This window comes from Sphaeramia orbicularis, chromosome 21, assembly GCF_902148855.1.
Source record: "Sphaeramia orbicularis chromosome 21, fSphaOr1.1, whole genome shotgun sequence".
Taxonomy (NCBI): Eukaryota; Metazoa; Chordata; class Actinopteri; order Kurtiformes; family Apogonidae; genus Sphaeramia; species Sphaeramia orbicularis.
In genome coordinates, this window is record NC_043977.1 from 15462537 (window position 1) to 15476845 (window position 14309).

At 37.7% G+C, this 14309-nt stretch overlaps 2 protein-coding genes across 5 annotated transcripts in view; both read left to right on the forward strand.

Annotated features, from left to right (window-relative positions):
- Window positions 1-3663: 3663 nt before the first annotated feature.
- akap17a (A kinase (PRKA) anchor protein 17A) lies at window positions 3664-11062 on the forward strand. 3 transcript variants are annotated; one of them, XM_030124792.1, is made up of 7 exons: window positions 3664-3769; window positions 4786-5128; window positions 5416-5634; window positions 5853-6065; window positions 7345-7493; window positions 7608-7848; window positions 8907-11062. In XM_030124792.1, the coding sequence occupies exons 2-7, from the start codon at window positions 4802-4804 to the stop codon at window positions 9828-9830; spliced, it is 2073 nt and encodes a 690-aa protein (XP_029980652.1). In that variant the 5' UTR covers window positions 3664-3769; window positions 4786-4801; the 3' UTR covers window positions 9831-11062. The 3 variants fall into 3 exon arrangements, with proteins under 3 accessions (XP_029980652.1, XP_029980653.1, XP_029980654.1); XM_030124793.1 differs by having other exon boundaries at window positions 3671-3756; window positions 4782-5128; XM_030124794.1 differs by lacking the exon at window positions 3664-3769 and adding an exon at window positions 3807-3963.
- A 481-nt stretch (window positions 11063-11543) lies between these two features.
- The window catches only part of asmt (acetylserotonin O-methyltransferase), a 59511-nt gene continuing 56745 nt past the window's right edge, over window positions 11544-14309 (forward strand). For both annotated transcript variants that reach the window (XM_030124795.1, XM_030124796.1), the window contains exon 1: window positions 11544-12840. In XM_030124795.1, coding sequence (XP_029980655.1) covers window positions 12739-12840 — 102 coding nt within the window. In that variant the 5' untranslated portion in view covers window positions 11544-12738. The remainder of the gene's footprint in view (window positions 12841-14309) is intronic.

Below are 14309 nucleotides of genomic sequence, written 5' to 3' on the forward strand. Positions count from 1 at the left end.
ACTGAAATTTTGTATCACTGCGAAACGCTGCAACACCAATACTGTAATGGAATCTTTGCAAAATCTCTTAATGCAAACTCAGTCTGTTGTTTAAGTAAAAAAGAAGATCAATGCATATCACATACACTAAACATAAAAACTAAAGTAAGAGGTCTTATTATTACAAATTCAGTGCTATAAAATTGGCTGAAGAAGTTGCCAACGTCAACAAAATAACCAAAGCATAACTGATGGGATGCAGAAAAGTACCAAAACAAAATGAAGTATAAGGTGTAACAGGTTGAAGGTGATGGAAATGATGTGAGGGACAAAGGAAATTAAAACAATATAAAATATCTAATGAGATGGAAGCTGCAAATAAGAAGCAGCCAGATGAAAATGGTATAAAGAATAGAATAGAATAGAACAGAATAGAATAGAATAGAATAGAATAGAATAGAATAGAATAGAATGTCTTTATTGTCATTGTACAGGTACAACGAAATTAAAAAGTGCAATCGTTCTAGGTGCCATAAAAAAGTATAAATAATGTATATAAAAGAGTATAAAAACTAACATATAAAAGGAAAACCCTAATGGCATAAATATCTAAAGCAGCATTAAAAAAAAGAGTGTTACTAGAGGTATGAAAGACACATAAAACGTAATCATATACTCTGGACAACATTCAGCATTCCACACAATTAGTTAATGTCCAGCAGTATTCAGTGCAATTATGGCCCTGGGATAAAAACTGTTTGTTAGACGGCCTTTAGTGTCCGGAAACGTCTGCCAGAGTGTAAAAGTTCAAAAAAGGATGCAACAAGATGAAACACCTGTAGCTTCTAATTTTTTTTTTTTTTTTAATACTCTTTATTTTGATGTTTTAAATCACTTTTACAGTGCAGTAACAACACGAAATAAAAATAAATAAATTAATTAAAACAAAAAACAAAAAGGGGGAAACACACACAATACAACAAGGGGGGATGTTGTTCCTTATGCATTTGACTGCTTTTCCGTACTCAATCTGATATCAAGAATTTCTGTCCTTGAATATGGTCCATTTCTCCCATCTTCGCTTAAAAGTTCCCATCTTAATCCTCAGTTGAAATGTTAATTTTTCCATGGTATATATTTCCTCTATAATGTCCAGCCATTCTTGTGGTTGAAGAGGGTCCCTTTTTAACCAGTTCCTTGTGACTACCTTTTTGCAGGCAAGAATTAAAATTTTAAATAAGTAAGTGTCTTCTCTTTTAATTATGTCATCAGGTATTAGACCAAGGTAGATAGTCTGGGGGTCCATTGGAATTTTACAATTTAAAATATTCTCCATTGTCTGAACAACATGGTTCCAAAACATTTGCATTTTTAGAGTGGTTGGCATTTATGTGTCCACATCCTCTCCAGCATTGCTGCTGTTTTCCCAACTGTTTGCTTTTAATATTTGGTGTAATAAAGAAGCGAATGAGTTTTTTTGTAGCTTCTAATTTTAGGATTCATTACTTTTTTTGGGTAATATTTCAAAAATTGCTGCTTTTTCTTGCAAAATTATGCAAATAATGCAGCAAAATAAAACAGGCACAAAAGGTAAACTAAAAAAAATGTCCTTAAATGGGTTACTTTACACTTTTATTCCCTGAGTGCATTTCAGAGCCTGTACTTTTTCACTTTCATTTGAGTTAACAAGTGGAATCAGTACTTTTACTTCATCCACAGATGTGATCTGTTTTTGTCTATCTTCTGACGCAGTTTACTGTAACAAATCCATCATAAAAAGAAGGATTTCATGTGGATAATTTCCCACTCATTGAAAAGTGTTGCCATAAATACATCCTACAGTAAAGGGTCTCTTTTTCTACACTCTTTTAGCTTTGTCATTGCCCTTATCAAGTCAACAAAGACTTATAGAGGTCCCTGAAGGTACAAGCATTTTCCTGGGTGAGTAGTTTTCATAGCTCAGTTGCCCGGAGCAGCCGATCTCTTTGATGGCCACTGATCGGGACAGAGTAGTGGCTGTCTGACTGCAGCTACTGACCTACATACACACTGAGGGGAGTAATGCCCATTATGTAAATTCTTCTGCCATCTTTTCAGGGAAATTGTGCCAACTTTTTTGCCTGGGGCCTCCACTGTTGGACTAATCCATGCGTCCAATCTATCTGCATCTTTTTTTCTATTTTCCCCAAACAGATAACACATGAGTAATGCCATTCAAGCAGGCTAAATTTACACACTGGCATCAGAAAAGTGACAAATGGGAGCTGCCAGTTCTTTCGCCTTATGACACATTTACTGACACAAATTAGTCATTTTATATAGGACGCTTTTGAGGGGTGGGTGCAGGGCATTAACCTCAGCTCCACCGTCAATATAAGAGCTGCACAGTTAATCAAAGTGCAAACATAATTGCAGTATAAGTCTTTGCAATTATATAATACAAGGTCCAGTGTGTCAGTGCTGATATTTTGGATTCAGAAACTTTTCTATATATATATATATTTTTTTTTTCCAACTATATTTATTGAACATTTTCAATGAACACAACATACATTATATCAATTCGTAACAGTCAACGCACAATCAAGAATGACATATCTGACTGTCAACACCCATCCCTTCCCACCCACCCAACCCACTGGCCAAAAATAAATAAATAAATAAATAAATAAATAAGGAAAAACATAAAAGAAAATCAAAAACAGAAACCATACCTTTCTATATATTTTTTTTTAGATGTGTATGTTCGAATCAGGAAAAAAATCAAACCAGGGACTCAATGCAATTATTGTGGACAACATTGCAATTTGTGCCTATTTGCGTTTATTGTTTTCAGTGAGTAGCTTAATAATAATTTGTAAGTGTGTGACTTGTGGCTTTTTTATCTTGATTTTCTGACGTGGAAGAAATTTGGAACTTTTGTCATTCTTGTCCTGAAACTACTCTACTCTTATTCTTTCTATGTTAACACTCTTCTAACTTGAAATGAAATGATGAAAAAATAACTATAACATCTCAAAATGTAATTACATATTTTGAACATGACATTCGTAATTTCGAATTTGTCGTAAATTTGATCATTTTATTTGTTAAAATTTCATATTCACAAAAATAAATATACCGAAACACACCCAAATTGTAAAATCTTCCTGATAGAATTTGAAAAATTTATCAAATCTTTAGAATTTATCTTTAACAAGAAAAAAAAAGCACTAGCACCTTGACAATTTATAAAGAATTCTTTAAAATAGACTGAACTCTCTGGTGTATATATTTATGTATTTTTGTTAGATATAGTGTTGTTTTTTTATGCTATTATTTGTCTATTCTGCCTTATGTCTTTAAATCTATGCTTTTTTTTTCATAAATTTATCCGCTCAAAGGCTTTTTCTTTTTGATATCTTGATGTTTGTTTGTTCAAAATATATGTTTTGTAAACCTGAATATTTTCAATAAAGTTGAGGGAAAAAAAACTTGTGGCTTTTATTCTAATTCCCACATTTACTCTCTCTCTCTCTCTCTCTCTCTCTCTCTCTCTCTCTCTCTCTCTCTCTCTCAAATTAAATCAAGTAAGGATGATTTATTTACGTTTTCTTTACTTTTTCCACACGATGGCGATGTTCTTAAACACTCCAAACTGTTCTAACACTCGTTGTCTCTTTTCGGGGTCAAAGTTCAATTAGCGTATACGGAAGTGACATGAGTAGTGATGTTTTCCCACAATGTCTCGTTCGTTAATGATTCAGTAAATACGTTGACACAGTCTCACTTTTGGTGGATCTAATGTTAGGTAAGTGGACTTTAAATACTAAAACTGTTGATACTTGGATAATATTATGCAAAAGCTCGGAGTCGTCAAACTGGAGCTACAGAGTAAAACCACTTTATGCTAACTAGCATGCAGCTAACGTTAGCTTAATGTGGATGTAACAGTAACATTAGCCACCTGCGCGCAAGATCTGACGGTTTTCAGACAAAGAACAGGTCTAAACATATTTTATAAGTCAAGCAGCTTTAATATTAAACTGAATAGTCCTCACAATTAAAGCGTAATTGTTTTGTACGTGTTGACAGTTAGCTGAAGTGTGCAAATCGCAACAATTCGACTTGCATTGTTGCGATTGTTGCATTGTATGGAAGCTTGTACAGTTTAGCTAGCAAGAAAATATTGAAAGTAAATGGTCTTAGTGGATCGAATAAAGCCATACTAGGTCTTAAGTTACTTCATTTACTTGATGTGATGTCCAGAATTGGCAATATATGTAGTCGATTGTAACTGTAATTAAAATAGCGAGCTGTCTTTCATAAATCTGCGAAGCAATGACACCGTTTAATGTGTTTTGCGTAAATCTGTAAGAAAGTAAGACTGTTTATGAAAAAAAATCCTCTTCTGTGAGGTCATAGCATCGATATGTACTTTCTAAAATCGTCGGCTTCCTGATAAAACCTGCTAAGTGACATTTTTGGTTGGGAATAAAAAGCTGCTATCTTCCCTATTATAGCTTCAAATTTCAGTTTCCTGTGAAAGTTGTTTACATTCCATCATAAGTACCAACATTAAAGGAACAGATATTTTTTTTGTCATATTTCACAGTTTCATGTTATATAAACAGTTTTTTGTTTCTCCTGTAAAATTTGCCAAAAGTCACATAGCAGGTTTTATCAGGAAGCCGACGAAATGCTGAATCTTTAGTTGAAAAGACACAGCATATTGAATTCGTAAACCTATCCTTTGTGTAATTAAAATGGCTATTTCAGAACCAGTTAACTACAGAGTAATAACACTGACTCATTCTATCCCTCCAGTTTCTTGCCTGGAATAATGACCACTATAGTCCACGACACTACGGAGGCAGTGTGCCTCTCCACTGAGTACAACTTGTACCTCAAACCCATTGCTAAGATGACCATCAGTGTGGCGCTGCCCCAGCTCAAGCTGCCAGGCAAAAGCATCTCCAACTGGGAGGTAATGGAGAGGGTGAAGGCCATGGTTGCTCCTGAGCAGTTTGCAGCTTTGCGGATCTCCAAGAGCACCATGGACTTCATCCGCTTTGAAGGGGAGGTGGAAAATAAGACAGTGGTGAAGAGCCTGCTGAGCCGTCTGGATGGGAAGAGCATCAAACTCAGTGGATTTACTGATGTATTAAAGGTAAATGTGTCCGTTACAGCTTAACAAAGCCCATGATGAATTTGAAGGGATTGTGTTGCACGTTGTTACACTTTTTTGCAGACTACGGATGACCTTTTATTTGTATTATGTTATTGTTTTGAGTATATTACATTGTCACTAAAGGTGGATTAGTTTAATGTAGTATTTTTCAATTCATTTGCAAATTAGAACCTCCTCAAAACCATTCAAAGCAATTTGGGTTCTCCATCAGTCTTCAGAGACAACATAAACCCTGGTGCATATTTTGATTTTGTGTCTTTTCTTAGGTTCGTGCAGTAGAGAATAAAGTAGACTTCCCGACACGCCATGATTGGGACTCATTCTTCCGAGATGCTAAAGACATGAATGAGACTCTGCCAGGAGAAAGGCCTGACACCATCCACCTGGAGGGGCTTCCTTGCCGCTGGTTTAGCCTAAAGGACAGCCCGTTCCCAGATCGTCCCACCGAAGAAGTCCTAATTTCTGTTTTCCAGGTATTTGGCAAGGTAAGCGTAAATATCTGTTTCTGCTGTTCTGTGGAATTATACATCCCCCCTGAGAAATACATACATGTAACTTTTAACTAGTCTGTGGGTAAGAGGTGAATGTCTTAGTTCAAGTTTCTGTTTTGTTTAATTTTTGTCATTATTTATTTTTATTTCTATTTTATGTCATGAATATCAGATGACAGACTGAGAAGATTGACACTTTATTGTTGTTACAGGTGCGAAATGTAGACATCCCCATGCTGGACCCATACAGGGAAGAGATGATGGACAAGAACTTCAGCACTTTCAGCTTCGGTGGCCATCTAAACTTTGAGGCTTATGTCCAATATCAGGAGTACTGCGGTTTCACCAAAGCCATGGACACTCTGCGTGGCATGAAGTTAATGCTAAAGGGAGAAGATGGAAAAGCAGTGGCCTGCAACATCAAGGTACTGCAGATTTACATTGCTGCAGAGAATTACACACATAAAAGATTCATTGTTCCAGTAAGAACAGAGAAAAGGGTTATTTAATGTCCAGTTTTTAACACTAAGCTATTGAAACCTTGTGTGTCCAAAGTTTTAGCTTAAAGTAAGTTTATAGCGTGACTCTTAAATGTGTGCTCCTTCTGTAGGTTGTATTGTATTTTCTCACTGGAACCTGTTGTTGTTCCGCCTCTGCAACACAGCCCTAAGCAGTTATTATTTTTCATTATGTTGTTATTTTTGGTTTAAACTGTCACTAAGGGCATATCAGGGATCTGCTCCGATTGTTGCACTGAGACTGTGATGTGCAGAGTAACACAGCAGCTTTAGGACCTTTTAGTGTAATGAGAATTAATGCTGCGCCATCATCATTTCCAAGATAATGAGGGAAGGGGGAGTCAGGTCCCTTAATCCTCAGAATAAGCATTGCTGTGAAATGTAAATGAGGGCTGGAGAAGTGAGGAAGGATGTGTATGTAAGAAGTTAAGTAAAAAGAAGATATTGCAAGGTGATTATATTAAATTAGAAAAATACACAGATCTGAAACAGATGTCTTCTAACTACTCTAATAAGTTTACTTACAACATAAGACATGGGACCTTGGTTGGTAATTATGTTTGGTTCAGACTATGTGGTGATGTGAGGGGTTTCACAGATCCCATATTAAACCTCTTGAACTGTTTGCAGACTAAACAAGCTAATAATTCCAAACATCTTTGATATTTAAGAGTGCAAATCGGGATCATTACTTCAGTTATGTTCAAAGCTAGCATCCTAAAGTGGCTGATGGTGTGAGTTTGATGTTCTTGTAATGTGTGCACGTTTGAGATTAGAGAGAAGAACATCTCTAAAGGTTCTGTTTGATGTGTTCCAATTTTCTTTAACCTTCTGTAGTGTGAGCTCAGTTTAAAGATGGTTATACGCTGTAATTTCGGACCTGTCTGTCCAGGATGTAAGATGACAGAATGAAGCGATATCTGTGGTTGCAGCAAAACAACACTGAGTGAAGTTTGCAGATGACTGATGCCACTGTTTCGAGAAGAAATGTAACATGAAATAAGATTGTGACGGTACCAGAAATTTAGGATGAGCATTTCACAGTGTGAGTTCTGCAGGGACCAGTGTCTACAACCATCAGGAGTTAAACATGAAATGATTGATAACTGCAATTTGCAAGATTATTTATGCGAAAAGAGTTAACTTCAAGCACTGTGAAAATACTTGGTATGTTTTTTTTCTTTAGGTGACCTTTGACACCAGCAAGCACCTCAGTGAATCAGCTTTGAAGAGGAGGAGTATGGAAAGACTGAAGTTACAGGAGTTGGAGAGACAGAGGGAGGAGCAGAAACGACGAGAGAAGGAAGAAGAGGAACAACGGAAGGAGGAGGAGAGGTACAACACCACAAAATTCAATAGAAAGCACAGAGGAAATAAAGCATTTTTTGCCAGCGCTGTTTCACACACACGATTGTACATTTCTGTGTTTAAATGTTTTTTTTTTTTCAGGAAACAGAAGGAGCAGGAAGAGGAGGAGAAAGAGAGGAAGAAGGAGGAGAGGCTGAGGAAACGGGAGCAGAAGCTGAAGGAGCGAGAGGAGAGGAGGAACCTGAAGAGGGTGAGACGACAGCAGGAGGAGGAGCAGAAGAAGCTGCAGATGAAGATCGCCATGGAGGAGAGGAGGCTGCTGCTGGCCCAGCGTAACCTCGAGTCTATACGTCTGATAGCTGAGCTGCTCGCCAGAGCGAAGGTATGACACAAAAACACCCAACGCAATAATGTTATGCACACAGACACATCAACCAATCATTGCTTTATATAGTTTAACCTGATGTGATAAAGCAATAGGTCTGAGCTACAAAATCACATCAGTATATATCAGCAGGAGGTAAGTAATCGGCAGTAATTTGTTCATAGTTTCACTTAAATGGCAATCGCTATGAAGCACATATTGAATAAACCCAAACATGCCCTCTACCAGACTCATGAAGAGACAATCATCTCAGTCGATGATGTCTTCTGTTACAAGAGACTCATAAACAGCCAATCACACCTGTTCATCACTATGCAGTTAAGAAGCAATTTCATAACACAAGCATGAGTGATAAACCATAAGTCACCTACACCTGCATCATGTGTTATGGTTATTTGCAGGTTTAATGGCAAGACTTTGTAAATTACTTTTAAGCCACCTAATGCATGTAAGTAAGTATGATTTATGACAATAGCACATCTGTTCGTCATTATTAAGTTGATTTAATTGCCATTTTAGGAAGGTGATGTGCTTTGGCATCTGGTCAAGAGGGGTGTTTTTTAGAGCTTTTTCAACATTTATACTGGTGCTGCCCATTAGCCCAGTATGGTTTATCTTAAAATGGATCAGAAAATGCACAGATCACATACTATGTAGCGCGACTTTCATAGGAAGGTGATGTGCATCAGGCAGACGTCCATCCTCCAGGATTCAGGGTCTGCTCGAGGTTTCTGCCTGTTAAAAGGAAGTTTTTCCTCGCCACTGTCACCAGTCACAAGTGTTTGCTCCTGGAGGATTCTGTTGTGTTTCTGTAAATTGGCTTAGAGTCTGGTTTTGATTGACTTGATATGTAACGTGTCATGAGATAACATTTTTTACGATTTGGGCTATATAAATAAAATTTGATCGATTGATTGATATGAATATATTAAATAAAATCCTCGTTTGATTTGCAGAATATTCATTTTGTTACACTGTTACGGTTTATAGGTGCTGCAACAGAAAGGCTCCATCTTGAGCTCTATTTTGCTATGCGGTGTTTTTCCTTCTCTTAGGCCTTGAAACAGCAGCAAGAGGAGAAAGAGCGAGCTGAGCACGAGGAACAGAAAAGGCAGGAGGAGGCTCGACAGAAGGAGGAATTAGCTCGGCTCCAGCAGCTGGAGGCGTGCCGTCGTAAGCAGGAGGAAGAGCTCCATCGGGTGGAGGTGGAGAAGGAGCGGGCATTGGAGCTCCAGCGCCGAGAGAAGGAGCTCAGGGAGAAACTGCTGTGCAACCTTTTGAAGAAGAGCAGTGGAAGAACTACCAGACCGCCAGGCGACAAGGACCAGGCGGGACCGGTAACCATGGAGGAGGCCCTTGATCCTGGAGCCAGTGATATAATGATGGGAGTTCTGGGAAGAGTGAATGGAGTGAAAGCAGGCGAGAGCAACGACAAGAAACACGTGTCTAAATCTAGGACGCACGCCCAAGTTTTAGGGAAAAACAGGGTGACGGAGGATAGAAGAGGAGGCGGGGACAGGAACAAGGACAGGGAGGAGAGGAGGGAGGAAGGTGTGAAGAGCAGGAGCTATGGGCGACGCAGCAAGGAGAGGGCTAGGGTCCGGGAACGCCCCCACCGAGACCGGAGCGCCAACACCCGCGGGAGGACGAGGCGCTCCCACAGCTACAGCAGGAGGAGGAGGAGCCCCAGCCACCGTCGAAGAAGCTCCAACCGTCACAGAAGGAGCTACAGTCACCATGGCAGCAGGAGGCGGAGCCATAGCCATTTCAGTCGGAGCACGAGCATCAGCAGGAGCAGGAGCAGCAGCGGGAGGAGCTACAGCAGCGGGAGGAGCCGCAGACGGAGTCATCGTAGATACAGCAGAGGCAGCTCCAGGAGCAGCAACAGAAGCAAAGACAGGAGGAGTCACAGTCATTACAGCCGAAGGTACAGGAGACACAGCACCAGCAGGGACCGCAGCCACTCCAGACACCGCTAGAATTAAGCCTCCAGGTTCTGGTGGAGCAATAGTCCACCGATAAAGATGTGACACTGCTTCAAACTGTCTCAAGGATTTGGTTGCACAAATATCTTAAATGTGACACAAAAGTAAAAACAACACCACAAAATGACTCAAAAAACATGTGAGTGTAGCATGGAAGTGTCTGTTGATTTCAAGGAGTTTGTGCTTTTTCTTTTTTTTTTTTTTTTTTTTACAGGTCTCTTTTATTTCACACAGATACTGTTGGATTGTAGCTGCCCTTTGGTGTTAAGTTTGTTACAAAATTCAATACCTTTGACTGTAGCAATTCATCACATAATAGCACAGGTCGTATTTGGTTTTAACACAACAGTATTCTAACACGCACTAAGACTTCGATACAATAAAACTGGTTCCGAAGCTTAACGTAAAATTGGGTTTCAAAATAAGTTTGGAGTTATTAATAGATTAGGAAGTTTTTGAATTTAATTGCTGTTAAAATACATTTTAAATTAAAGGCTTGTATTGGCTCATTCTATTTATAGGCTGATGTTTAACTCTAATTTTCTGCAAGCAGTTTGTTGTTGTGCATAAGCCTAATAGAAAGTTTAAGTACTCAGAGAAAACTGTTACAGTAATATGGCTACAGTTTGACCATTATCAGTAGCATGAGCTATAACAAAACACTGAATCCTTTACTAAAGCATCATCAGCATGAAAGGTCAGACAGTATTTGACTGAGCCAGCTCCAAGTACATGGATCTTTAAGCAGACCACTTGAAAATGAACCAGAGCTGCTTTAACACGAATGTGAAGTTTCCACAAACCATGTGACATATACCTCTATGTTTAGGCTGACCGGCAGATACGCTCCACAAGTATTTCTATGAAACATAAGCAGCACTGGTCTTGTGGAACTATGTTTTTGATGATTACATAAGTAACTTAAAATCTAAAGTGCATTTTATTTGAAGATAAATGAGTTTATTGGTTTGAAATGTGTGAAAACTTAATATTGAAAGTCTTTCTTTGGCATCTGTCGTGTTTGTGTGTGTCGAGACAAAAGAAAGGACACATTGACTGATCTGTGCTTCTGTTTGGATTTGAGTTCGGGGGATGTTACACAACAACCCCGAATGATACTGTCATTCGCATTTTTTCTGGAAAAAAAAAAAAGCCCATTTGTTCTGTATATGCTCATGATCGGATCCAACAGATTGGTTACAATAAAAATCCAAACTGGAAACTCAGAATTTGTAAAGTTTGTGACATTTGATACAACTATGTAAAGCAAGGGGGTCAAAAATACAGCCTGTGGGCCAAAACTGGCCCACCTAAGGATCCAATCTGGCCTGTGGATGAATTTGTGAAATGCAAAAATTTACACTGAAGATATTAACAGTAAAGGCTGTTAAAATCATTTTAGTTCAGGGGCCACATACTGGCTAAATCTTAGTAAAATACTAATCTCAACCCATAAAGACCCAAAATCCACTGGAAACCAAAATTATCTACTGGTTTAAAATGTTTAATACTTGTTGATCCATTAACCCTATCAATACATGCAAAAAACTGGTGTAAAATGAAATTGATTTGGGTACTGACACAAAAGTAGCACTGAGTCTTTATGGGTTAATAACCTATAAACAAGGACAACTCCAAATGTTTCTCTTTGTTTTAGCACAAAAAAAACAAACAAACATAAAAATGTTGATGATTTTAAACTGTATTTCCAGAAAAAAATGAATTAACCTGAACAAATATGAAATACTTGAAATGTATTAAGAGAAGAAAATGAAATTTTAACATGATTCTTGTTATGAAATGGTTTGAGTTTTTGTAGATCCACTGTGATCTGTAACATAATGCACGTGTAATGGAGAAGCTGAGACATAATCTTGTTAAAATAGTACTTATTTCTGTGTAGAAATTCCAGTTTGTTCATAGTTGCTCATGTTTTTCACATTTCTTTAAAGGACAGTTTGTAGATGTCAACATTTTCATGATGTCATTTTACTTTTTCACTCTAAAACATAGAGAAAAGTCTGAAGTTGTCATTATTTAATAACCTTGAACCTGAACCTATTGATAGGTTATTATACTGGTCCGACCCACTTGAGATCATTTTGGGCTGTATGTGGCACCTCAACTAAAATGATATCGACGCCCCTGATGTAAATTAATTATATATTTGTGATGTTTTTAAAGTGTTTTAGTTTAAAAAAGTTTTGCTGAACATTTCTGATGGCCTTGCACTCAACACTGTTCATCAAAACTGGTCTGTCATCTCCTTAAAACCTTGTCAAAATAATGATGGTAACAACTTGGGCAACTCTATCACATGTACGGTGTATCCTGTCTGTACTTCACCGGTTTAATGAACTGAATAATTAATAGTCAAACTGATTAGTGTCTGTGTAATCTCATAAAGCCACGTCACGTTGCAGACTGTGTCATTAAATCTGATGCTACCATTAGTCTCCCAGCAGAAGTGCAGTCGTGCCATATGGGAAGGAAGAAGGGGAGTGCATCGTCATGAGACAGTTTTCCTCAGAGTTTGGGCGTCCAGCAGTGTCAATCACACTCCGGGGTCATAAAAACATATCTGGTATGAGAATGCATTGACATCTGAATGTTACTGATAATGAACAAGGCAGCAGTGTATTTGCCACAGAGTTGTTTCTTTGTCTGCAGACTGAGCCCCTGCTCTAATCTGGGTTATCTGGCTGTAATCGGCTTAGCCTACTGCTGCTGCTGCTTTCTCCAGCCATAGTCCACTTGTATCTCCTTTTGCCATTCATAAATACACCTGTCGAAGTCTGTGCAGCCGGACATACTTTGCTGTGAAGTTCAGTTTACAGATAAAAGCCCTCGAGGAGCCACAGTATTCAGAGGGTCTCTGGGGAGTTCTATCCCAAGTGCAGTCATGGCTGAACGTCAAGAGAGGGGTTCTACTGAGGGAACGGTCGTGGCAGACAAGTACCCCAGAAAAATACTGGAGTATATGGAAGGATTCCTGATCTCAAAGGTAACATGCATATGTAGTGTCACATATAAGATGTTCCACACCAACTCACATGGAATGGAGAATTTTTCCAGTTCATGCAATGGAAATATTTTTAATGCAAGAATATATGTGCAGTCGCAGAAAAAAATTATTAGACCATCAAAAGTCATCAAAAACTATAGTTATGCAATCAAGTAGTAACTCCTGTGTGCGTCATGTGACTAAAACAGACAGAAAAGAAAACATGGAATGCCTAAAAGCACTGTTTTTGTCAGTACAATGCCATAGATATTGATGTAAGAACTGAAGTGATTTTGGTTATTATTAAGAAAACCATGAAAAATGGATAAATATCAGCTCTGAAATTAAACTCTTATGAGCTATTTTTGTTGTTCTCATTATATTTTTCTAAACCACAGGTGTCAAACATGCAGCCCAGGGGCCAAAACCGGCCTGCCAAAGGGTCCAATCCGGCCCCTGGGATGAATTTGTGAAATGCAACAATTATAATGAAGATATTAAAAATCAAGGATGTGAAAACCATTTGAATCAGTCTGAAGTGGGTCAGACCAGTAAAATACAATCATAACAACATGTAAATAACAAAAAATGCTAATTTTTGTCTTTGTTTTAGTGTAAAAAAAAAAAAAGTAAAATTACACAAAAATGTTTATATTTACAGACTTTCCTTTTACAAAAAATGTGGATAACCTGAACAAATAAGAACAATAAGAAATTTCTTAAAAGAAGTAAGTGGAATTTTACCAGTATTCTGCTTGTTACTAAATAATTTGTCTACTGTGATCTGTAAGTTGTGATGCACATGTATAAATGATAAACTAAGGTGTTATATTGTTAAAATTGCACTTATTTTTCTTCAGAATTTTCAGGTTCGTATTTGTTCATGTTATGTTCAAGTACAGTTCATAGATGTGAATATTTTCATTATGGAATTTTACTTTTTTCACTCAAAAACATAGAGAAAACTTTGGTGTTGACATTATTTATAAGTTCGTAACCTGTTTTTTTATATTACTTTACTGCTCCAGCCCACTTTAGATCATATTAGGCTGAGTGCGGCCCCTGAACTAAAATGAGTTTGACACCCCTGGTTTAAACAAATGTACCTTTAGTTGTACCAGGCATTAAAATGAACAAGAAACTGAAGAAAACAAGGGAGGTCTAATAATGTTTCACACCACCGTATTGCAAGATTTAATGTGTATTGTTTTCTGCAATGAATATTAATGCCTTCCAATTCATATATACAAAAAAAAAGAGTTAAATTTACTATCTATACAGGGCCAAATACCTTTTTTAACTACTAGAAATATTCCCTCCTTGGAGTAAAACATGCATTTGTATTAATTGGATGCATTTTGACAACGATTATTGAACCTTACACAACATGAACACACATTAGAAACCATCCTGAGGGTTAAATCAAGTGGAAAAATAAGCAGTTGGTGAAGTTTAGGATACACATTAGC